Raw genomic sequence first — 26235 nt, 5'->3', positions numbered from 1 at the left:
AGAATTAGAACCTTCAGAGAAAAGGAGGAAAAAATCTCAGATTAGCTGCTGAACTGGCAGCAAGAGCCCTTTAGCTTTATTTTAAGAAAATGAAAAAGGAGTACTTCCACCCAGGGAACCCTCCCCAAAGTTACAGCCCTATCCTGCTGGCTCCTGGTGAGTCACTGAGCCTCCTATACCTACCTTAAGAGCAAAGCTCCACTCCCATTAGGTGTTACCTCAGTGCCACCGGTCCTCTAATCAGGGTGGGGAGAGATTTCTACCCTTCGGTTTTTGTGCATTTTTCATCTTCTCACGGCACTGTCCACAAGCTGCTTGCCTGGTTGATCTGAGCTACCTCCCCAGGTAGGAAGCACTTTTCTGTCAGTGTTCTGGCTACAAAACTGCATTGGTTTTGAGGGGTCTGCCTTGCTTTTCCCATAAGCCCTGCTATTTCTATTGGGCAATTTTGCAGAGTACAGGAAGTTTTGGAAATTCGTACAAAGTTATACAACGAGTGCCTGTATTAACTTACCGACGATCAATACCCTCTTTAAATATGCCATACTTACTGCATTCACTATCGAGGCGGTCCTTTTGGATGCATCTTCATAAAAATCAAGCCAGTGTGTGAGTTCATTTACTTTGAAGATATTTTCAGGCAGCTGATATGTAGTCTGGTTTACCTTAAATAAAATACCACCTGTGAGAAAGTTCTTTATATAAAGACAATTTTGCTTAATGGCTATAAATGAGATTATCAGAATAAACAGCAAGTTAAACATACTTTGAATGACCAGAATTAAGTTCTATCCAGTTCCCCCATTGCCAAAGCCCCAAACTTTCAGGAGCGTAAAGGATACCTAAGATTTAATAGTAGAAATTGATGGTGTGATGAAAAACTTCTAGTTACTTTTAATCCACAGAAAAGTTTTAAAGAAACTCAAGTGCAAAGAAAAATACAGTGTAATATGAATCCAAACTACTCTGGGGCCCAGTACTTCATGTCATGTTCGTTCTTTCTTTTTTTTGCGGGGGGCGGGCGCCGCACCGCACGGCTTGCAGGATCTTAGTTCCCCGACCAGCGCCACCGCACGGGGATGCTGTCTCATCCCCGTGACCGGGATCATCAGGACCCTGCTGATCTCAGCCTTGCCCTGTCGACAGCCTCAGCAGCCTCAGTGTCACGGAGAAAGAGGGTGCGTCGTCTTGGTGGATTCTTCTGGAGGTGTGTGTGTGTGGGGAGCTTGACAAACATTCTGACGTTGCCTGTTAAGAGTCAAAGGACACGGCAGGATCCCTTCAAGATTTCTTCTGTTGCTGCTTCAGTATTTCTAGGAATTCTCTTTGTAAATGGCAAGCTCATTACAATACACTTTCCCTGAGCCCTTCAGTAAACTGCTCAATTTTTCAAGACCTGGAATTATTTTTTTGATTGATCTTTCACTTTTATATAAAACCTTTAAAAACAGCCAAGAACAGGCATCACTTTTCAGCAGTAGGGCAGACTTTTTTTTTTTTTAAGCAGTTTGATAGATTAGGCACTTTGATTCACTGAAAACAACCATAAATATAGGATAAACTGTAAACCAACATTTTTGGATGCATTACTAATTTTGTCAGCAGATATGGAATAATCAGGTCAAAAACTAAGGGAAGGTGGCATTTCCCTTGAGAGTATCTGCCAAACCTGGTGAACCTGAACTTCAGTTTCAATGGCTGAGACTTTGAGAAAAGGACACAAAGCCCAGACTCTGTTCAAATTAGGGAACCTTGCTTCATAAATCTGGGACCCAAAAGGGCTACCATTAGAGTGAACCAGGGTAACCTAGAAATGAACAAGCTGTTTCCTCCACTCCTGCATCAACCCATCCCCACCTTGACTCCAAGACCATGAGGCAAACTGTAGTTTCAATGGTGCTGGATGTTAATAGTTTGCATCTACCAACCTGAACTCCCAGTCCGTCCCTCTCCCCCTCCCCCTCCCCCTCGGCAACCACAAGTCTGTCCTCTACGTCTGTGAGTCTGTTTCTGCTCTGTAGATAAGTTCATTTGAGACTGGCACAACATTGTAAATCAACTATACTTCAATTAAAAAAAATAATAAAATAAGATGCATAAGTCACAGGGGTGTAAGGTACACAGGGAAAATAGTCAATATTTTATAGTAACTTTGTATGGTGCATAATCTATAGAGATATCAAATCACTATGCTGTACACCTGAAACTAATATAAGTCAACTATACTTCAATTAAAAACATAATAAAATAAATAAAATAACATAAGTCACAGGAGTGTAATGTAGACAGGGAAAACAGTCAATATTTTATAATAACTTTGTATGGCGTGTAATCTATAGAGGTATCAAATCACTATGCTGTACACCTGAAACTAATATAAGTCAACTATACTTCAATAAATAAATTTAAAATTTTTTAATTAAAAAAAAAAAAATGGGGCTTCCCTGGTGGCGCAGTGGTTGAGAATCTGCCTGCCAATGCAGGGAACACGGGTTCGAGCCCTGGTCTGGGAAGACCCCGCATGCCGCGGAGCAACTAGGCCCGTGAGCCACAATTACTGAGCCTGCGCGTCTGGAGCCTGTGCCCCGCAACAAGAGAGGCCGCGATAGTGAGAGGCCCGCGCACCGCGATGAAGAGTGGCCCCCGCTCTCCGCAACTGGAGAAAGCCCTCGCACAGAAACGAAGACCCAACACAGCCAAAATATAAATAAATAAATAAATAATAAAAGTGTTTTAAAAAAAAAAAAAATGGTGCTGGCATTGGGGGAAGAAGGTCGCCTACAGAATTTGTCATTACAAAAGCACTCTCCCGAAAATTCACACACCAGATTCATACCACCTGGAGATCTAAAAAGCCTCAAGCCAAAATTTTAATCTTTATATTAAATGCTAATCTTTAAAGACTAATTTAATAGTACCAAACTGCTGGTGTCGCCAGGAGCCTGGCAGAAGCAAATTCTCCCTGAAAAGACCCAGCCCTCAAAGAATTCCAAAAGATAAAAGTTCCAAGGGAAATGTGCACGCACACACACATATACACACACACATATACACACACACATATACACACACACATATACACACACACACAGTCACAAAATACATGATAATGAAGGAGCCATGAGGAAGATTCAGCAGAAACTAAAGACAGCAAAAACTGACCTGCAAAGACTTCAGATACCCAGAAATTATAAATAATAACCAAGAAAAAAAAATTAAAGAACCAAAGAAAACTTCCGGAAGTGAAAAACATACTACTAGAAATAAAACTCAAAAGACAGTTTTAATAGCAGACAAAAATCACTGAAAAGCAAATTCATGAACAGGAAGATAGGGCTGAAGAAATCATCCAGAATGGGGTACAAAGAGACAAACAGATGGAAATTATGACAGGACGATTAAGAGACATGGATGACAGAGCGAGAAGAACTAACATACAAAATAAGTAGAATTTCAGGAGGAGAAAGTCAATACTTGTTTTGAATTAAAACCTGTAACAACTTAGAAATGGAGGGAACATCCTTTTACCTGGAAAGGTAATTTTCCAAAACCCCATGGTAAAAATGTTATTTAATAGTGATATTAAGAATTTTCCTTTAAAATCACCAACAAGATTAGGCACCTACTATCACTACGACTTCTATTCAACCTTCCTGTTGAACAACTAGGGATAGGAAGGCCTAGCCAGTGCAACAAGGCAAAGGAAAATAATAAAATGCATAAGAATTGCGAAGAAAAAAACATTATTTTTTGCAAAGATACGATTGTCTGCACAGAACATGCAAAAGTATCTACAGTTAAATTACTAGATATAATGCAAGAATTTAGCAAACTCACTGGCTATTAAAAAATCAATATTCAGGGACTTCCCTGGCGGTCCAGTGGTTTAAGACTCCGAGCTTCCACTGCATGGGGCCCGGGTCCGATCCCTGGGTGGGGAACTAAGATCCCACATGCTGCACAGTGCGGCCAAAAAAAGAAAAAAAATCAATATTCAAAAATCAATGCATTCCTACAATGCATTCCTATAATCAATGCATTTATCTGCTGTTAAATCAACAACAAATAATATAGTTTTTAAAAGATACCATTTACAAAAACTTAAAAACAGTTAAATACCCTGGAATAGATTTGACTAAAGATATCCAAGACTTTCATAGTAAAATAACAAAAACTCACTGAAAAACTTAAAAGATAATCTAATAAGTAGAAGAAATAGATACCATGAAGATTCACAACAGTAAAGGTGTCAATTCTCCCCAAAGTGAAATACATATTAAATGCAATTTCAATCAAATTCCCAGTAAGACCTGTGTATGTGTGTGTAGAACCTGAAAAGCCAATTCCAAAATTTATAGGGAAGAACCAAATGCCAAAAATACCCAAGATTCACTTTAAGAACAAGACAGGAGTATTTCTTTTAGCAAGTATAAACAATATAGAGCCACAGACAATGACTAACAGTACAGAAGAGAGCCTGTACATGAACCCCGCACACAGAAACTTGTTTTATGACAGTTCCCATTACCTATCAGTGCAGAAAGGACAGAATTTCAGTTAAGTGGTGCTAGGTAATTGTTTTCATATGGAAAATAATAAAAATAAATTTTCAGTTGGATTAAACACCAAAGTGTGAAAGGCAAAGCTAACCTCAATACTCCCTTTAGACCTTGGCAGGAGTGACCTCTGCCCTGGGCCTCTGATTTAAAGGTCTTTGCTCTGGGCTTCCTCCAGCCAAGCCCCTTCCCACAAGGGGTCTGCAGGGTCAACGGGGCCTGTCTATATGCAGCCCACTCATCACACATCCCCATCTAGACTGAGCTCCAGAACCCAAGACCCGCAAGTCCCTGCCCAAACGGCTCCAAGCCAGCCCCAGGAGCTACACAGGTTTCTCCCTCCACTTGCTCTCTGGGGAGTGGAAGTGTCACAGGTGACACACCCCAAGGCTCCAGGGCCCCAGGGCTGGGTAAGGAATGGCTATTGTGGGAGGTGGGATGGAACACAGAGACATGGGCTGAGGTGTCCACACACGGCCACGTGTCAGCCCTGGTGTGGGAGAAAACCAAGGAAGGAAGAGAAGCGCAGAGGACCTGGGGTGGGAGCGGGGAGGGTCCGTCGGAGCCTCCCCTTTCGCTGCAGAACTCTGTAAGGAGCCAAGCTTTCGAAATTCAAACCTGGCTTCCCCTGTCATTAGGAAGGTTTATTTGTCAAGGTGGGAAGACAGAGTATATTTTATTTCATTCAACACGTTGTTAGCTAGATTTCTAACCTTTTAAACATTAGACATATGGTATATGAGCCTCTGTTTGTACTCCTCCTCTGGTCCCAGCTCTCATCTGTGTTAGAAGACTATCTAGAGCAGCCCTCGATGCCAAATCAGGCCCTCTGCTTCTTCTGTAAAGTCTCACAAATGCCTAAAATATTTACCATCTGGTCCTTTCCCAAAAAAAGCCCTCCTGATCCCTGATACGGGTAATAATTTAAAACCTTGAAGGAAAAAAAAGTTTAAAACAAAACACATGGAGTAAAGATCATAAAGGAATAGACTGACAAATTTTTTTTTTTTTTCAGCCACACCGTGTGGCATGCGCGATCGGCAGCGGCGAGTCTTAACCCCTGGACCGCCAGGGAAGTCCCCAAATTTTATCTACATTAAAATTAAGGACATGAGTTTCAGACTTCCCTGGCGGTCCAGGGGTTAAGACTCCCCGCTTCCAATGCAGAGGGTGCAAGTTCAATCCCTGGTCGGGGCACTAAGATCCCACATGCTGAGGGGTGTGGCCAACAAGTTAAAAAAAAAAAAAAGTGAGTTCATCAGAAAGCACCAAGACAAGCTACAAACTGGGACCTGATATTTGCAACACATAAAATTGACAAAGGACTAGTATCCAAACTAAAAAGTACTCCTATAATCAATAAGAAAAAATTAAACAACACATTTAAATTGAGCAAAAGGACAGGTATTTTATAGAAGAGGAAACAAGTACTGCAATTATAAACATGAAAATATGCTCTAATGCATTAGAACCAGGGAAATACAATTAAAATCATAATTTGGGGCTTCCCTGGTGGCGCAGTGGTTAAGAATCCACCTGTCAATGCAGGGGACACGGGTTTGATCCCTGGTCTGGGAAGATCCCACATGCCGCGGAGCAGCTAAGCCTGTGCACCACAACTACTGAGCCTGCGCTCTAGAGCCTGCGAGACACAACTACTGAGCCCATGAGCCACAACTACTGAGCCCGCATGCCTAGAGCCCGTGCTCCGCAACAAGAGAAGCCACCGCAGTGAGAAGCCCATGCACCGCGGCGAAGAGTAGCCCCTGCTCGCTGCGACTAGAGAAAGCCCGCAGGCAGCAACAAAGACCCAACTCGGCAATCAGTCAATCAATCAATAAAGTCATGATTTGGCACGATTTCCATATGGCACTAAAAATATTTTCCAAGTTTTAAAGTCAGACATGGGACAACAGAATTCTCATCATTTCCTGGAGAGGATTTAAATTGGTCCAACCACTTTGGAAGACAGTTTGTCACTACCCATAAAGAACAACACAGGCATATCCTCCAACCTATCAATTCCAGAATTAGGGATGGAAACTAAAAACTAACTCTTGACACATGGACACCAAGAGATAAGTACAAAAATGTTGACAGTAGCATGTTTTCTCATAGAGGAACCCTCCCCCTAAAAAAGAACTGCAGACAGCACATACTGTATATCCATCAATACTGGAATGGATAATTCTGGTAGAGTCACACTATGCACTATGATACAGAAGTGAAAATGAATGAAGTACAGACATAAGTATTAATCTGGATGAGTCTAAAAAAACAGAACGTTGTGTAAGCAGCATGTATTCGATTCATATGAAATTTTGGAAACGGCAAAATTAAACAGCATAGTGTCAAGGGATACTTATGGTTATAAAACAATAAAGAAGAGTAAGTGAATGATTAAGTGAAAATCCAGGATCCTGGCCACCTCCGGGAGGTGAGGGGGTGTAATCTGTGAGAGACACACAGGCATTCCTAAAGCACTAGAAATGTCTTCTTTTCTAACACGGGTGGTAGTTGCACTGATGTCTGTTTTACTACTTTTCTTTAAACTGTACGTGGATACTAGACACACTCCTTTATATGCATGACTTAATTCACAAAAAAACATTTTAAAAATAGCAGTATCAACCTCATGTTTCGTAAGAGTCTGCTTAAGTTTCAAGCCAGGTGAAACCAAGGGAATTTTTATCGCAAAATAAAGATACATGGGTTTCTAAAACAGCACTTACCCTGTGCAGCTTTTTCAACATTTCTAGGAGAGTTTTAATGTGATAGTTATTCTCGGCAGTTCCAGCCCAATAATTCAGCTGAGCAATGACGGCTGCTTTAAACATCTGGACCAGCCTGATGAAAGCAGATTCTTGCAGAGATGCCCAATATTCCTCTGAGGGATACGAAGGTAAGTAACTGTCAGCGTGTAATATTTCTTGGAGTCTTAAAGGTAAGAAGTAGTCAATATTTTCTGAAACTGGCAGAATATTTTCATATATATTGTAGTTATAAAGACACACTTGTAATAAATTTTTCAGTAAATACAATCGGAATTGAAAGGGTAGAATTTAATGTTCTCAAAAGAATGCCTTGACACTAAGAGAACCACACATTTGATCTAATTAATTTGTTGGGGGGGAAAAAAACTAGACAAAATTAATTAGTCACATTTTTTACCCAGATGAAATAGCATACAGTATTAAAAACCAGATTAAGAACTATTTGTGATTACACGACTCTCTTTTGCGCTCTCAGCACGAGTTTTTAACTCTTAAAAACCATCTTTTGGCATTGTATAAAAGAAAAATGTTTTAAACCAGCTTTTCATCGTTTACAATGTGACAAAACGTAAGAATGAATGGACTTCCTTGGGCTGAATGTGCTATTTGTGTCAAAAACCTCATTAGAATATAATCAAGCCCCTAGACCTAATTTCCAGTGTACTGGAAATGCAGGGGCAGGAGGAAACGATCAGACAAATCTAGATGTGAGACACTGTACAGGACTACTGACCCACACTCTTTGAAAAAAAAAAAAAAAAAGCCTGTATAATACTTTTCGGGACAAGCGCAGAAATTTGAATACGGCCTAGATGTGAGGTAATATTATGCAATCACGGCTAATCTTATTAGCTGTGGTAACAATGTTGAGGTAATACAGGATTCCATATCCTTCGGAGATGCGTGCTGAAATATTATGGGTAAAATGCCCTGACATCTCCAACTCACTTTCAAATAGTTCAGCAAAAATAAAATGCCATCTGTACATCAAATGTAATCTGTACACACACGGCAACATGTTAACTGCTGTTGACTCTCAGGTAGAGAGTATCTGGGATTCACTGTACTAGTCTTTCAACGTCTGTGTATGAAGTTCTTCATAATGACAAGTAGGGGGCAAAGGACCTCATGACCAAGCCACACAGGTATCATGAAAAGAACGCTAAAAAGGGACTAGAAAAATCCATCTTGGATGAACACAGTAATTATTATAGCATGTTAGAATACACTAAGACTAGGAACTAAACACCATGAAGGTGTTCACAGTCACCTAAGTTTTGCCGTCACTTCACTAGGCCTGTGTTTCCGCCAAGAAGACAGCCATGTGTTTTCCAATGCAAACCATCGATCTTACCCAGAGTCTCTGACGACGGGGTGTGCATTTTATAAACAGCCTCTGCAAACGGGACCACCAGGCTCTCCCAGTTGTCAGGGTCATGCATCACAGGACACTCTGGGAGCAGGAAGAAAACTTCTAAAGCTTCCTGATGCGGAGAATGAAATGGAAGATTTTTGAACAGAGTATCCCTCAGACATGTGGTTATCTGTGGTCAGAAAGGATCCAGGAAAAGACACTCAGAACACAGTGGGACCTGGGTGCAATCACTGTAATAAAAAAAAGTGTGGAACCCGGAGTTTCATCCCACCATGAATTTGGAGCGATCACTTGGTCTCTCTAAAACCCCTGTTCACAATCCATCTCATCTAGCTTCCCGAATACCTAGGTGTGTAGATGCGTGACAAGCGTCCTCTCCATCCAATGGTTGGGGTTCACGAAGGAGATCAAGAAATCGCATGTGCAAGATTATACTGGATGGACGATGGACTCAGAACTAAAAGGCAGCCCTCCCGGGCTCCCTGGTGGCGCAGTGGTTGAGAGTCTGCCTGCTAATGCGGGGGACACGCGTTCGAGCCCTGGTCTGGGAAGATCCCACATGCCGCGGAGCAGCTGGGCCCGTGAGCCACAGCTACTGAGCCTGCGCGTCTGGAGCCTGTGCTCCGCAACAAGAGAGGCCGCGATAGTGAGAGGCCCGCGCACCGCGATGAAGAGTGGCCCCCGCTTGCCGCAACTGGAGAAAGCCCTCCACAGAAACGAAGACCCAACACAGCCAAAAATAAATAAATAAATAAATAAAATTTAAAAAAAAAAAAAAAAAAAGGCAGCCCTCCCAATGATAAGGTCCACGTTCTTCCCTCCAGTTCCACTAGCACACCTCATTTTCTAAAGAGGAAGAACGTGTCAGAATCTCCCAAAGCAAAGCAAAAATAAAAAACAAAAACAAAAAGCAACAACTGCAACAACGAAAATCAGCATGGTTTCCTGTTACCTTCTCACAGAATCACCTGTCTCATCACAAACTCTCTCCACCAAACTCTAGTTTCTAGCCCTTCCAATCTTCTTATAGTTTCCCCAATTCAGAATGCAAGTGTTGAAGAAAAATTCAAATGGAATTCTGGATGTTTATGTGTTCTGTGGGCTCAGATAATGGTAGTAATTTGCCTAAAACCCCATTAAGAAGATAAGCTAGTGTTTACAGGGTTCTTATTATTTGTCAGATACTGTGCTAAGTAATTCACATATATAAGTTCATTTATCCTTGTCGTTTCTCTATAACATAGATGGTATTATTAACCCCGATTCATAACTGAGAACTCTGCATGTTAGGGAAATTAACCTGCTGAAGGTCACAGAGCTAAGTGAGAATCTCTCCTGGATCTTTCTGACTCCAAAGCTCAAACTCAATCACTAAATTATGAGATACTAGCTACATGATATCTCTACATGTACAAAGTCTTACAATGATCTATTTTCACATCAAAACATTCTACTGGGCTCCCACCACGAGGTTCAGGCTTCAGACTCATGCACACCTGACTGCTGCACGTGCCCCCCTCCTTCCTCTGGGCTCTTCATCATCCACAGCCCCAAACCTCCCAGCCCTTTAGAACCACTGTACCGCTCTCAAGCCAGTCACACTGTTTCACATCTTGTGCCTTGGTGCACACCTTCCTGACTGCCTGGAATGTGCTTCCCCTGTAGGTAGCCGGTAAACTCCCCTCCCCCTGGGCACCTTGTTTTGAGCACTCTAAATAGAGCTGACCCTTCACTGCCCAGGTGATGAATGAATTCATTCATCTAAAAATATTTATCATACACCCAGTACGTTCCAAGCTGGGAACTAGGGGAGACAACTGACACCTGCCCGTCGGCATCCGTCTCCTTCACTAACCAGGACCCTCTGGAGACAGGGCTCTCACCACAGCTCCCTACGCGTCGCAGTATTCGAATATCTGCTGAATGAATGAAGGCAGGCCACGTCTGTGCGTCCGTATCACAGAAATCTCAAAACAGAAACATTACAGGTCTTCTGATCCAACTGTCCCATCGGAAACAATGGGAGACTGACTGCTCTATGATTACGTCGCTTGCACTGTATATGATATTGTTCTGGCACAACTAAGGTATAATTAGCCTTAGTGATGAACTGGTCCAACCTCTTCCCTTCACAGATGCAGAAATGGCTTTCTATTTTTGGTGATCTTTCTACTAACTGCTGCAGAGTCCTGATAAAGGTGCATAATTAGGGATCCATTTTACATCAGACTCCTAACTGGGCAACGGTTCTGCCAAAGTTAACATAATTAAATTTTCCATCTTCCCTTGAGAAAAGAGTGTGCGAGACAGAACCTGCAGCTAAGACACAGAATGCTGAGTGCGACAGACAGAGCGAGAGACCAGGTGAGGGAGCTGAGAGCAGGAAGAGAACAAGCACGAGACAGAGAGAGGGAAAGAATAAGAGCCACAGAAGCAGAAGAAAAGACCAAATGGGGGTGGAGGGAGCCAAGAGAAGTGAAGGAGGGGGAGGGGGAGGGGGAGAGGGAGAGGGAGAGGGAGAGGGAGAGGGAGAGGGAGAGGGAGAGGGAGAGGGAGAGGGAGAGAGAGGGAGAGAGACAGAGAGAGAGAGCGTGCAAAAACGAGCCAGAGACCCAGAAAGAAACAGACTGAGAGAACAACATAGACAGTACCACCCCTAGATCAATCAGTACAGTAGAACAGGGAAATAAATTAATAAAAGCTACATTAGGAAAGGCTACATTAATAAAGGAAGCATGCTTGAAGCATCTCCAAGTGGGAAGCCTAAAGATAGTAGTAACAGTGCTGAAACGAAGAAGCAACAATCCCAGGAAGAACAAGAACATTCTAGAACCTACAAAAAAGGAAGTGCAGGCCAGGCAGCCCTTGGTGAGGGGGACACTCATATCAGAAAAAGTGTTCTCATTTCTATACATTTCTAACATTTTTATGTTTAAAATAACTGCAAATAAAATGTTGTTCTTATTCTAGCGTACCAGTCTCAACAAATATTTTAATCATCTTCCCAAAGCCCTAAATTGAAGACATTCCCTCTAGGGGAGTGCCTGTACATATACGTGTATGCGTGTGTGGGCACCGATGAACTAGCTAGATTATTTGTAACCTAAGTGCCTATTATACCACCTATTTCACCCGAAGTGGGGAAACTCCTGAATGGTAGCTGAGTTTAACTTAATCTGTATATGCCACAGGGTCTCAAAGAGTATCTGAAAACAAGATATTTCTTCTGAAATTTTGAGCTCTTATAAAAATGTTTCAGTGTATATTTTCTTTTTCCAAGTAACAATCTGAAGAATACCACCATGTTAGTAATCCAGTCCTTCTGGGTTAACTCCTTAAAGGTCTCCCTTGCTGTATTTAAGTCCAAATGAATAGACGTCGTTTCTCCAGCGCTTCTGTGGAAGGAAGGTAAATGAAAACTGGGTGAATAAGTAAATGAAAAAGGACACTTCAAAATTAAATATTTTATTAGATTCTTTATCCAGATGAAAAGTTTCTTCTCAAGCTTGTTTCATTTTAATAAAATTACTTTTTTCTCACCTTTTCAATAACTATAAAAATGTGGCTGAATACAATTGAAAATACAGCTGACAAAATATGATTACTTCTGAAATGTCAAAAAATATCAAGGCTGCATTAACAATACATATGCTATCAGACTTTACATCAGATATTGTCTTATCTTAAATGAGTAATCAATAAATATTTATTTTCCAGTACAAAAAAAAAAAATAGCCACAGAAAAAAGGTAAAGGTTTTTCTTGTTTTCCAGCTACGTGAACTATATAAGCAGGGACCAAAAAAAGGGGTTCCAGAGCAGTAAATTTTTAGTAATCAAAGAGGAAATTACTAATGAAATGTCTATCTTAACTCAAGAATTACATTTATACTGGACTGAATATATTGTCTAAAAACAGACCCATTCTTTGTGAAATAACACATATATTTAGTGTCTGAAAACAGAAAAAGTTCTTTTAAATAAGTATTACATCAATATTTAGGAAAAGAAGTACAAAGTCATTCTTTCATAATACTTAAAAATTTAAAGAAACCTTAGTATCTAGCAATAAGTAAGTAATCAAGCAAATTAAGGTATGTCCTTCCCATGGAATACCCTGCAACCATTAAAATGATATTATGGGGAAATACTGAATAATATAAAAATTGAATAAAATGGAAAAATGGGCAAATGTATTAAGTGGGAAGAAATGTATAAAACAATATAATCCCATTTTTTGTAAAACAACAGATTTGCATAAAAAAGACATTTATACAAACACTAGCTATTACACTTAAGTGGTGAATTTTGATTTTCATTTTCTTTTTGTTTCATGTCTTTTTTTTTGACATTTTCCTACAGCAAGCATATATGTGCTTTTGTAGGAAAAAAAAGGTAATTTTTAAAAAGAGATAAAGACATAGGTAATTATTTTACCCTCAAACCATTTTCTTTACCACCTTTCACAGTTTTTTAAATTGAGGTATAATTGACACATAACATTATATTAGTTTCAGGTATGTACAACATAATGCACTGATGTATGTATAGCATATATTGTGAAATGATCACCACAAGTCTAGTTAATATTCATCACCACACATACTTACAAATTTTTTTTCTTGTGATGAGAACTTGTAAGATCTATTCTCTTAGCAACTTTCAAATATACAATACAGTATTATTAACATAGTCACCATGCTATATCTATACATAGTGTTTTCAACAGAATTTTAAATTTATTATATATATTACCTTTCCCTTAAAAAACTTCCAGCCAGACATGCAGGAGATGAAAATATCTCTCTGATTTCCCTACATTAGGAATAAGACGGTGGTTAAAACAAATCAGAATGTGCCTCCTTGTAGCAGGAGACATGATCAGTTGTCCTTCAAACTCCTCCCTCCATCTCCAATTTATCTGCATATTGCCATGGGCATCTGAAAGTCTCATTTGCGAAATCTCAAAATTTCAGAGGCAAACATGGGAAACAAAAAGATATGTACTCAGAGAAGCCAGAGGGGAAGAGGATACGGCTTGACCTAGGGTATTTTCTTGGACAAATAAAACACTCCCAACCCACCCAGCTTTCCAAGCCCTACTTATTTCTATTCCACTGGAGTAGAAACAAAAAAAATTACCAGAAATTAAAGGTGGGGATGTATGCTCAATTTTGTCATAGAAGCACTTGCACAAATAGTTCTTGACCATTTGTGCTCTGCATGATGCAGCTATTTGGTATAACTACTTTCCAGAATTAGGAAGCCATACCTAAAAATGTCTCTAAAAGGAAATGCCTGTATAAATGAGTATAATTTGTACAGGTGGTAGGAGTCCTAACATTGAGAGTAAGGTTGCCTAAGCTGTTCAGCTGTGAATAACAGCTCAACAAACAAGAGGCTCTCAAGTCAACGAGGGTTGAGAAACTGTAGACTGTATTTCCTGCTCAGTGTCACAATTAAACACATCAAAGGCCCAGAGAAGTCCTGCAGTAAAGAAAGACGCCCCCATGGAGCTTACATGCTAAATTGTATGTGTCAACTTGGCTAGGCCATGGTACCCAGAGATTTGATCAGACACCAATCTAGATGTTGCTGTGAAGGTATTTTTTAGAGGAGATTAACATTCAAATCAGTAGACTGTGAGAAAAGCAGATTACCCTCCATAATGTGGGTGGGCCTCATCCAATCAGTTAAAGGCCTTAAGAGAAAAAGTCTAAGGTCTCCAGAGGAAGAGGGAATTCTGCCTCCAGACTGCCTTGAGACTCAAGCTGCAATATCAACTCTTCCCTGGGTCTCCAGCCTGCTGTCCTGCCTCACAGATTTTGTACTTGCCATCCCCTACAACTGCACGAGCCAATTCCTTAAAATCTCTCCCCACCACCCTCAAACACACCCTATTGGTTCTGTTTCTCTGCAGATCTCTGACTAATGGACCACTAGCGGACCACAAAATCTCACATCTCTGTATTGTGCAGAGCCAGCTGGGGAAACACTGCTTTAGAGAGCTATCTGAGCAGACAGACCCTTAGGGTGTACCTCTTTGTATTCTGCCACTGTTTAGTCCCCACGTCAGCAATCCATCTCTTTACAGTGCCTTTATTCAAGGTAGGAATTTTCCTCCTCAGATTAACATAGGAATTCTGTAAACAAACAAAATAGTAAAATACAGTAACTCAGACACCAGAGAAGTAGGTGTCCAACTCTTAGGCACGGTCTAAGGATAGAGTAATACTAAGCATGGATAACACAGCTCTGCCAAAGTCATGAAGTGAGAGTCTACCAAGGAACAACCAATCATTCGCCTGGTCGCCCATTTCTTGTCTAAGGGCGCTCGGATCCAAAGTAAGTTTCTCTGAATGCCCCAACGCTGAACGCTTTACATGGCTATGGCCAGGTTACGCTGAGCATCAGACAGCTTTGAGTGCAGAGATCCCAACAGGACCGGGTACAGAAGCGGCAGGGACTCAGTCTGCCCTGGCGGAGCAGGCTACGCGGGTTACGGGCTGATTATTCAGAAGACTGTCAACCTCGGGTCTTTCTTAGGACTGGCCGGCAAAGTCACTTCAGAATATCAACCTGTTGGTTCACTAGCACCCTGACCAAAACGCCCTTGGCAAGGAGCCTCCCGAAAGGTCAGCAGAGTCTAAGGAACTCACACGTATTTGACGTACACTAAGGGCAAATCTGCTGACTTCTGTGAGTAAATACGTATGTGGTTTAGACAATAAAGGATAGGTTTATAACGCCTAACCATTCCCCAAACTCAGCCTAGTAACCTGATGATTTTGGAATTCACCAAATCTAGATTCTAGAACCTTCTGTTTTGCTTAAAATACCAAGTTATAAAACTTCTAGAGATCTATTTTTACCTTTTTTTCCACCGAAAGCAAAATGCTTTGATCTCCTCCAGCAATCATTATTAACTCCTTTTCCGAGGTACGGCTTTCTGAAAGGGATTTACAAAAAATAAGAGTTTAGAAACTCATTTGATACAAATATACACACTCAGCCTAAATAATTTTAGATTCTTCTCAAACTGAGCCCTTTTATCTTTCTGACAGACAAAGACTCAAGTACATTTCCTACCGATAAAGCGGAAATACGTATCCACTTCAGGGTAAAGTCTAGTTAGCAAACATAGATGATTCACAAGGTCAGCAACGTGGTATCAGTTTGATACACATAATTAACATAAATGCTTATATATACAACACAGTCAAACAAATATCTGATTAGTTAACTGTTCCCTGGTTTAATTCAGCGCCTCTTACTAAAACCCATATGATTCTACAACTCAAGATTTAATCAACGACTACTGGCTGTGAAGAATGTAAGTACTTCAAAAGCCTATGCAAGGGGTTATAAGTAATCAGATATAATACCTGATCTGCTTAAGGAAATAATCCAACTGTTCATTTCCCCAGAAGAACTGAGAGAATTTTGGTACTTCCGGTCACCACTAAGCTTTCAGAAACAAGTGACCCAAGGGCTCCGAGGCACTTCTACGGTGGAACGTTTCAGAGCTAAGGCTCTAAATAAAGTTCCACAGGGCACAATTCACGATTCCAGCCACAACCCTTCACAGGCTAACCTTCTGCCCTCCAAGTCTCTGCACCCTCCAGCAAAAGAGGACTGAGAGTACACATCTCCTGGAACTGTTTAAGGGCCGGTGAGTTAGGCACAGTTTACAGTGCCTGGCATATGTCAGCTGCTCATCATTCTGAGGGTTTTATATGATTATGAGTCATTTTAATCAGGTAAGAAAAACAATCACTATGGAATTAATAGGTCCCTTGAAAACTGGAATCAGAGGCTGCATAGGCCTCTGAACCCATATAGTCTATTTTACGTTGTATCATTTTAAATCCACATTAATCTTAACTTGAAGCGCTAAGGGACAACTAATGGTTATTTCGACTTGATAAATTAGATTGGCTGTGTTACGCTGTTTACAAGTAAACAAATGAAAGCAATGTTTAGAAAACCTCCCTTCACAGTCATACATTTCTTTTCTTGCCCACATTACACGCTTACAACAATCAGTTTCTCAACCAAGGTATTCGTGTCAAATCCTGTGCTCCTAAAGAATTTACCAAATGTGAGTTCTTCATTTGATGGCGATTTCATGGGATGTGGTATCAGTTGATTGTGTGTTCCACCGTTTCCCAGTTGTCCTTCTTTTCCAGAACCAAAAGAAAAGACCTTCCCCAAATCAGAAACATAGGCAAGTGTGTGCTGCCTATTAAATGAAAGCACATACGGTCAATTCTCAATTATCCACAATGATTAGAGTATGCAGCAATCTGGTAAACTGAAGAAATTACGCTACTCAGTCAGTGAAACCAGCTAAGCAATTTCCAATGTACGACTTAGCCGTCTAGAAAGTAAGACGCCGCTAACGTGTGGCTGAGATGATTCTGGAACCGCTATGTGTGCTGAAGGCCATGACGCTGCACCCTGGCAAATGACGTTCCCTTCGTCAGAACAAGCACCACCTCTTGCCTTCTACTCCTTTTTTAGGCCTTGGCTTGAGTCACCACCTTCTGGAAGCCATCTCTGAGTCCCTCCCCTCCCCATCCTAGGAGACAGCATTAGGTGATCCTCCCTGAGCTCTATTTCCCAAAGACCTTTATCATGCTGATTTTCTTACTGATTTGCCTGATGGCCTCTCCTACTATACAGATGTATAAGGAAAGAATTTGGCCTTACTCCGAGGTCTGGCCTTTGTCCTCACTGCCTGGGAGGTAATGTCTAAACCCTCAGAAGTTTCCAAGCGACAGGAGTGTCTCAGTTATTCACGGTAGGCCCGCCCCTAAGACCACACCTAATAGTTTATCCAGGTGGCTCCTGGAAGCCCCTCCAGCTGTACGTAAGGCCAACCTCCCGGTACACAGAGGCTGGAGGCTGAGTTCAAGCACACGGGCAATGATTCAATCAATCATGACTAAGCAAGGAAACGCCAAAAACAACCCTGGACGTGGGTGAGCGTCCCTGGTCGGCAGTATTCTTCAGTCATGTATCGGGCTGCGGCTGCGGGAAGGTAACACGGCCCAGGGCTCCAAGGGGAGTGGACACCAGCAGCTCCTCATCTGGACCCCTTCTAGACGCTGTCTTATGCATCTCTTCCTCTGACTGGTTCTAACTTGTACCCTCCTCTTGTAATAAAAGTGACCGTCAGCGTAACAGCTTTCGGTGAGCCTCGTGTCTTTCCAGTGACTTCTCCTGTGTTAGTAGGGGTGCTGCCGCCTGGCGTGCAGTAAGACATTTCTAAGGCGAGGACCCCTTCTGGAACACGTACTACTCGGAGGGACGTACGTTACGAAGAATCCAAAGTGGCGACAATGTTCCTTTGGTTAATGCAGAGACGGAGTGATGATATCAACGAATGAACCTTTCTAACTCATGTCTGTTCATTTTTTTCCAAATAAATGATAACTTTTTTTAAAGATAAAAATGCATTCGAACAGTTACAAAGATATTTCACTAAAGGACCAACAGAAAGTAAATATATTTACACATTAAAAAAAAAAAATCAATGAAAGTAAATATGTATAGTAAAATATTTATTATGGTTGTCTAATAATGTAAAATTAAGCATCTTCACCTATCTGAAAATGTCTGATACCTTTATTTCAATCAAAGAAACCTGATGGAAATTTTATTAAACTACCTATCTAAATTTACTGTGCATGTCTTACCCATTTTCACTGACACTTCACAACTTACCTTCCACATGCTATCTGGGTCACTCTATTCCCAGCGAGTCCAGTTACCAAACAGGGTCTTAACTCATTCTGTGTTGAATTGTGACCGAGTTGCCCATATTGTCCAGCACCAAAAGTAAACACCAGCCCATCCTAAAGAAAGGGAACTTCATATCAGTTTCTAGAGAAATAGGACACAGAAGTAAACACTCACTGATGCAAAGGCGTCAGTGAAAAATCAATAGAATCACCATCAAAGCAAAGCCCCCCAGTGATCAGACAGTCCTGCATGTGGGAAGTGGTGACCTTTCTTCCCTGGGAAACGCTAGCTGCCCACATCTCCAGGTTCTAGTGCTTTCTCCACTACAAAGTGCTCTCCTGGAGTTACAGTCAGAGACAAGGGTACACGCACCTTTGTAAGCAGGGCAGTGTGAGAGCCACCACAAGCGAGAAAGTCAACTTTCTGATTGTCCAGCACTTCAATAAGGGAAGGAGAATCTTTACCTATGCAAGGGAAAGAAGAGTTCAAGTGACCCAAAGGAAATGGTGAATTTCACACTAGAGTTCCACGCTACTGATAAAATACCCAGACCGCTTCCTCTAGGCCCATTACAACAGCTCCTAACACACTCTGGCAAGAAAGGCTCTGTGTTGGTACATTTAGGTCTAAAAGCAGAGGCGGGCCAGTGGTCAAAGGGCCACACTCGGGGGCACTCACCTGTGAAAGTGTCACTTTCACTTCCCAGAGCCCATTCTTCTCTTTTTAACCTGACCTGATTAGGCTTCATTGAAGCATACCTGATATTTCCAAGCCCCATCTAGCATTACCCTTTTAATGAACATAAAGCTTCTTTTTTTCTTTCAACGTCTCTACTACACTGTCCTTGTCTTACACCACCTCTTCTCTCTTTCACGATTATTTTCTTGTCCAAGCACTTAGAGATTCAGCAAAACTAAGTTCAACTGTCCTTTATTCCTTTTCCTCCTCTGAGAATTTTTCTAACACTGACTTACGGGTTCTCCTGAGTAACTAGCATTGGACCATGTGAGGCAGAAATGCAGTAGCTGATCAGTAACTCAGGGGGGAACGTGTACATTACCACAGCTAATAAAGCAGCAGAGTCTGCCACACCTGAAATCTCTAACAAGGTGTTTGGGGTCATCAGAAGTATTGCCAGCGGCTTCCCTGGTGGCGCAGTGGTTGAGAATCTGCCTGCCGATGCAGGGGACACGGGTTCGGGCCCTGGTCTGGGAAGATCCCACATGCCGCGGAGCAACTGGGCCCGTGAGCCACAACTACTGAGCCTGCGCGTCTGGAGCCTGTGCTCCGCAACAAGGGAGGCCGCGACGGTGAGAGGCCCGCGCACCGCGATGAAGAGGGGCCCCCGCTCGCCGCAACTAGAGAAAGCCCTCGCACAGAAACGAAGACCCAACACAGCCATAAATAAATAAATAAATTTAAAAAATTAAAAAAAAAAAAAAAAAAAAAGAAATATTGCCATCTGCTTTGTAGAGGTAGCTCAATAATGCGAATTGTTGTTTTCGTGTGTGTTTACAGATGTAATGAATACCTTATGAGACTAGGATAGGTGAGTTTCTAAATAGAATTTTAGTATCCTTTTGTCCTAATGTAATTGTAATAATAGACATTTAAGTGCACAAGTACCTTGAAGGTCACTTCATCCAAACTCATCACTTTACAGAAAAAGAAAATAAGACCTAGAGAAAAGTAAGTGACTTGGGCAGGCCCTGAAATTAGTTAACCTGAAATGGGAATCAGAGCCCAGGTATTCTGATCCCCAGTCCAATGCTCTTTCCCTTTTTCCCACTCATCCCGGACACACGTCTCAATTACAGCCATGACCTCCACACTGTGCATGCACGTCGTTTAGACCGATTCTGCCCTGAAGACAGAGAGAGAACCGGGGAGGTCAGTGCTAATGAAAGTGGGGATCTGAACCATTTCTTGCCAGGGAAGTCTGTGGTACATTCATCTCTTATATGACAAATATATATTTGTTTAGAATATGAATTTGAAAATATGTTTCCATACTGTCAGTGTGGCCCAGGCCCAGCTGCCCACAATCGTTTCTTCCCCACGAGTAAACGTTTCCCAACAGGGATAAGGCCATGCTGTGGGCTTCTCCTGCAGAAATCTGAACCAAGGGGACTCCTGAGAGGTGCTCCACGATCTGCGGTGTAGGGTTTGAGGCAAATTTTCTTCCAACTCCAAGCTGGCCGTCTAAGTTCCTTCCCCACGCAAAAAGCTCACCACCTCGACGTAAACAGAGAAAACGCTGTCTTAGTAAGTTTAAAATGCAGCAGACATCACCCTAGGACATTACATGCTATCCATACTGTACCATCGTGATCTCCTCCATTCAAACTGACAAGACTGCTCAGATCCTCTCATGTCTCGGTCAGAAAAACCAGAAGAACCTTCCGTTTAGCAATGACAGTTACAATTCCTTACCTCTTACCTCCAAGGGTAGTGCTATGAACTGAATGTCTGTGTCCCCCCCCAAAACTCCTACGCTGAAATCCTAACCCTCAGTGTGACGGTATCAGGAGGTGAGGCCTTTGGGCGGTGACTAGAATTAGATGAGATCGCGAGGTGGGGGGCACTCACGAATGGGGTTAACGCCCTTATAAATAGAGCTCCCTCGCCCTCTCCACCTGTGAGAAAACTGGCCCTCACTAGACACCAAACCTGCTGGAACCCTGACTTTGGACTTCCACCTCCAGAACCGTGAGAAATGAATTTCTGCTGTTTAAGCCCCCCAGTCTACTTTTGTTATAGCAGCCCGAACGGACGAAGAATAAAGTTATCTGAATATATTATAATCAAATTCAAGAAGCACGTATGTTAAAAATCCCACAGGATGGGCCCATGAAAGATAGAAACATTCTACATTTGGGAAAATAAAACCTAAAACTACTTTTCTTTCTTTCTCCCTCCCAAGTGCCGTAAGACGCTAAATAAACACCTTAAAGATACACTGAAAACTGCAGCACAGCGTTTTGAAAGAGTGAACATCTTCTTCCATTAATTGAATATATGGAACATATTTTTATTTTACTTATTTATTTTTAAAATTTTTATTGGAGCATAGTTGATTTACAATGTTGTGTTAGTTTCAGGTGTACAGCAAAGTGATTCAGTCATACCTACACATATTGGATCATATTTTTAAAGAAAAATTCTTAGATATTATCTAATAGAGATGACAGTACCTAATGGAGTATCTAAAAAAATATATTGGAGATTTAATGTTTACTGAGCAGGACCTGGTGGGAGACAGAGGTTTTCCTTCAAACGTAATTATCACATGCCTATCAGCCACCAGGAATATCATGATACTACTGAGAATGATCAGTAGAGTTCCCTTTCTTGCTTTCCCAACTTTCATTCTTCTAGATTGTGATTTACCAATAATAAACCCTGAACAACCCCTTCGCCCCACATCCCTAGATCCTGGGCTTCTTGAAGGCACAGTGTGTCTGTCTCACCTTCACAACCTCAACATGGTACTTACTCAAAATGAAAGATCTGTTCATAAATGGATAAACTCAAACAACTAGTTTTTTCCAATACAAGTTTTATACACTCGAACCTTAACAGGGCCTTCAGTACAGGTCAAATACTTGATTACTTACTTCCCTTGAATTCCAGCTTTCATTCAGTTTATGTTTATATCCGTCCTACGTATTTAAAAAATTTCCTTGTTCCTGAATCCCCCTCTATCGCCTTCCTGTCTTAATTAGGTCAAGTTTCTTCAGGAAATACTCCATATTCAGTACTTCCCTTCCCTACCATTATGGTATCTGATAAGAAACAGGAAGTAATAAAGGGCTGGGGAGAATCTCTGAATTCAAAAGGTAATGTTAAAACACGTCAGAGGCCTGCAAACTGGCCATAAAAGCAGACCCAAGGGATTCTGAGCTCCTGTCATGGGAGCTGGAAAAGCACTAGGAAAAGGGAAGAAAGTTCTGGAAAAGGGTGGACCATGCCTGGTCCTGCTTCCAGAGAGGAGATTTTGATTATTCAAAATATTTTCACTGTTTCATATTTGAAAAATAAAAAAACATGGAACTTTTGAAATAAAGCTCTAGCCCCAAGAGGTAGCCCAGGTGCCATGTCACCAAACCGAACTTTCATGCCCCTGTAAATGCTCCGCTTGACCAGACACACAGCACATGCAGTCAGCCAATCCCCAAACACCAAGTCTACTCTGCGCTCTACACTTATTTCCTTGTTCCTTGATCTTTCTAAATGTCAGCCATGCAACCTTAGCCAATCATGCCCTGTTTCCGCGTTGAGGCTTCTAACACTCTACAAAGCTCGCCCTTGCCCGAAACCGCTCGGGAAGAGTGTTCCAGTGCTTGTGAGGCCCTAGACACTCTCAATCCATGGGCTCTTTTCCCTTAAATAAAGAACATCAAACTCGTTACCAAACTGCTTTAGTGTTGTCATTTGACAGAACAAAAGGTAGGAATAGTAATTATGAAAACCTGAAGATTTTATAGGTCCAAGAATTCTAATTTTGTATCTCCTTTAGTAGTGCTCTAGACCATATCACATTCAAAACCATACTTCTGTCCTGTGACAAAGTGAAGCACATACACTCTACTAGCTCTATACACACACACATTTGCTCCCTCTAAGAAACAAGTAATATTCCAGAAAAGTACCTTTTGAGAGGGCAAGCGAATGATAATCTCCACATGTGATCTGAATTATATTATTTTTTTCTTGTAAAATGCACTGAAACCTGATGAAAGAAAATATATTTTATGTTGATCCCACAGTGGAAGTCACAACATTGATGTAAGAATTATTAACTGTATTTAATTAGGATTCAAGCTCAAAACATTAAATTTACTGCTTCACATTCAGCACATGTAAAATCATTATAATAATAACATGCTTTAATTAGTGGCTTAAAAGGAAAATAATGTGCATTACAAAACTGTGGTAAGATGATTCTAAGACTCTTTTGCAAACAATAATTTTATGATGCAGGAATAATACGAGATGAAAATAACTTCTAATTCATATGATCTACCAGTAAAAAGTCTCACAAATCATTCCATGATAATTCATTTTCTCCCAAGGTTGAAAACTATTTCTGTAAATAGAACTTACAGTATTATTATGAGGGCTAAATGAGTTAATGAATGTGAAAGTCCAGTCTGGGGCTACGTGGACTAACCAATCATTTCCTTTAAATGCCAAAGCAACACATGGTACATGCGATGGGAGACATAAATTGATTTAGAGTTCATTGATAGAATTCACTTGTCCAGAATTCATCATTTACTTAAGATGTCACTGTATAAAGCAAGCAACAAGGATCACGTAAAGGAACATTTTCCTGCAAAAATTACGATTGCCTTTTGAGCAAAATTTAAATGATTTTTAATAAAAGAAAAAACCTTCCTTACCTTGCGTGCTCTATGCTATAGTTGTACTCAAATGGTTTTCCATCTGAGGAGAGAACCAGCAGGTGCTCTGCTCCTTGGTCCATGGAATGTATCTTCATTTTTTTCCCTAACTTAATGCACTCTGCAGAGCAAATCCAACCAGGAGCTATCACCATTCTGTTACCCACTATTATTATTCATTGCATTATAATACACTTAAAACACCTGGAAGAAGTTTGCTTTTAGATTCCTGTTTAAGAAGTTCAGAAAGAGAAACTAAATTTGAAGAGCTAGAAATGAAAAAGGCTGTAAGAAAATATATCTTAATTTTTGGACAACACCACTCATTTTAAGAGCAAATATATTGTGTATTCTGAGATACACTCTTTCCCAAAACAAAACAAATAACAATAATAAAGCCCTCGTGACGCTCCATCTAGAAGCCAAGGCCTATATTCTTAAAAGGAGACATTTGGTTTGGGGGGACGATTTTTAAAAAGGATGTTGTTGAAAGAATTGTTATTGGCATTAGTGCATATTTAGCCCTTTCTAAAACTTAAAGATTTAAAATTGTCCACTATGCCATTTACTCTTAATTTGTTCACAAAAAGTAGGATAAATTTGGGACTTTGTTTGTTTTCAGTTCTAACGAAAAAAAATCTATTCATGTAAAAATATCAAAGCACAAACGACTTCATAATAAAAATGCTAAGAGAACCAAAACAGTTTGGTAATAAAGAAGAAATGGCCCAACAAAGTTTTTTAGAGACCCAGCATTTCAAATCAGTTGAAAAAAAGGAGGGTTTATTCAAAAAAAGGTATTGGGACATCCGGTTAGCCATTTTGGAGAAAACAAATCAATCTAGATCCCCCTACTTCATTCCTTAAATCAAAATAATTTCCAAGTGTATCAAAAATTTTAGGTTTAAAAATAAAATCTTAAAATTAGTATAAAGATGAGTACATTAAAAAAAAGAAATTGGATTGTGAATAGCTTTCTAACATAACACAAAATCCATAAACCTCCTTAAAAGATTGATGAAGTAGACTATAAAATAACCTTAGCTAAAGGCAAGTAGGGGAAAATTTTACAACGTATATGACCGACAAAAGGCTACTCCGACTCAATATTCAAAAACTCTTCCAAATAAATACGAAAAAGATGAACAACTCAATTTTTTAAAAAGCCAGGCAAAGATACGAATGAACAAGCAGTTCACCAAAAAGAAATGCAAATGACCCACAGAAAAAAGATCCTCGACTTCGCTCAAGTTAAAAGTAAAACGAACCAAAGAAAAATATCGTTTTCTTCACTCAACAGAAGGGGCAAAATTTTCAGTTGAGTGTGTGGCCATTTGCTCTCCCGCCCACCTGTAGAATCGGAGCTGCGGACACCGGACCTAATCTCTACAGAGATTGCCACGGAGAAGCGCAACTGAACGCACTCTTTAAAACGCCTGCAAACATCGTCACTGAGAACAAGATAACGCGAGCGAGGTTCTCCAAAGACTCCAAACAGGAGCGGACCGAAAAAGGGGTCAGTGAGAAACACACTCTGAACAGAAACCAACGACAGAGGAGGGCTGGCGGAGATACGATGCTGCCGGTACCCTCCGTCCGTGCGCTCGGCGGACGGAGCGGTCTACTCCTCGCCACCACCCCGCCAAACTCCACGCCCACCGGCCTCGCGGCTGCGAGAGCTCAGGGACGCTGCGCGAGCCAAGCGCGAAAAGCCCCCGGGCCGGCGCGCGGCTGCGGCCCCCGCGGACCGCTGCGGCGTCGGGTCCCCGTCTGAATCTCCTTCGCGGGGAGAGAAGGACCGCACGCCCACAAGTCGGGCCACTCTGCAGAGAAGCGTCCCTGCTGGCCCCGACCGCGACCGCGACCCCGCAGGCGCCGACCCCGGCAGCCCACCGCACTCACACCCCCAGCCCGCTGCGGGAGGGCCGAGCGGGCGCTGCGCGGCCCCACTCACTCGGCTTCCTGGCGCCGTCGCTCCCCGCAGGCAGCTGGTGGACCTCGACGCCGGCCCCGCCGCGCTCCAGCACCGCCAGGCGTTCGCGCGTGCAGCACATCTGGCGCGTCGCCTCGGCCCTCCGGGACAGCGCGCCGCAGAGCGGGGCGGCGCTGGGGAAGAGCCAGAGCTTCGCACCCCGCGGCTCCGCGGGCCGGGACGCGGGGACCAGCCCGGACGCCAAGCGCGCGCCGCCGCCGCCCCGCGACTTCCTCCGTGGCCTCCGCTCCATCACCGTGTTCCCGGGCTCCACGGCCGTGCCTCCGCTCTCCGGACCTTCGGAAGAGACAGAGCTGTGGCGACGCAAGAAGAGGGTGAGATGGCCGCCCCGAGAGCGCCCACGGGACCCCCGGCGTCGCGGTGCGGAGGCGGAACGAGCGGAACGCG

General features: G+C 42.0%; 1 protein-coding gene across 1 annotated transcript in view; it reads right to left on the bottom strand.

Moving 5' to 3' along the window:
* The window catches only part of HERC5 (HECT and RLD domain containing E3 ubiquitin protein ligase 5), a 42233-nt gene extending 16012 nt beyond the window's left edge, over positions 1-26221 (bottom strand). Inside the window, exons 1-14 of the mRNA XM_082461674.1 lie at positions 25810-26221; positions 23856-23976; positions 23103-23182; positions 20464-20685; positions 18823-18914; positions 18433-18563; positions 16800-16945; positions 15576-15652; positions 14743-14846; positions 13459-13518; positions 12007-12100; positions 8685-8874; positions 7289-7443; positions 552-665 (exon numbers count right to left, since the gene is read on the bottom strand). Of these exons, the coding sequence (XP_082317800.1) occupies positions 552-665; positions 7289-7443; positions 8685-8874; positions 12007-12100; positions 13459-13518; positions 14743-14846; positions 15576-15652; positions 16800-16945; positions 18433-18563; positions 18823-18914; positions 20464-20685; positions 23103-23182; positions 23856-23976; positions 25810-26080 (1857 nt within the window). The 5' untranslated portion in view covers positions 26081-26221. The remainder of the gene's footprint in view (positions 1-551; positions 666-7288; positions 7444-8684; positions 8875-12006; positions 12101-13458; positions 13519-14742; positions 14847-15575; positions 15653-16799; positions 16946-18432; positions 18564-18822; positions 18915-20463; positions 20686-23102; positions 23183-23855; positions 23977-25809) is intronic.
* Between the last annotated feature and the right edge of the window lie 14 nt (positions 26222-26235).

Source organism: Balaenoptera physalus (assembly GCF_965194825.1).
Source record: "Balaenoptera physalus genome assembly, chromosome: 5".
Taxonomy (NCBI): Eukaryota; Metazoa; Chordata; class Mammalia; order Artiodactyla; family Balaenopteridae; genus Balaenoptera; species Balaenoptera physalus.
This window is presented reverse-complemented; position numbering and strand designations above follow the sequence as displayed.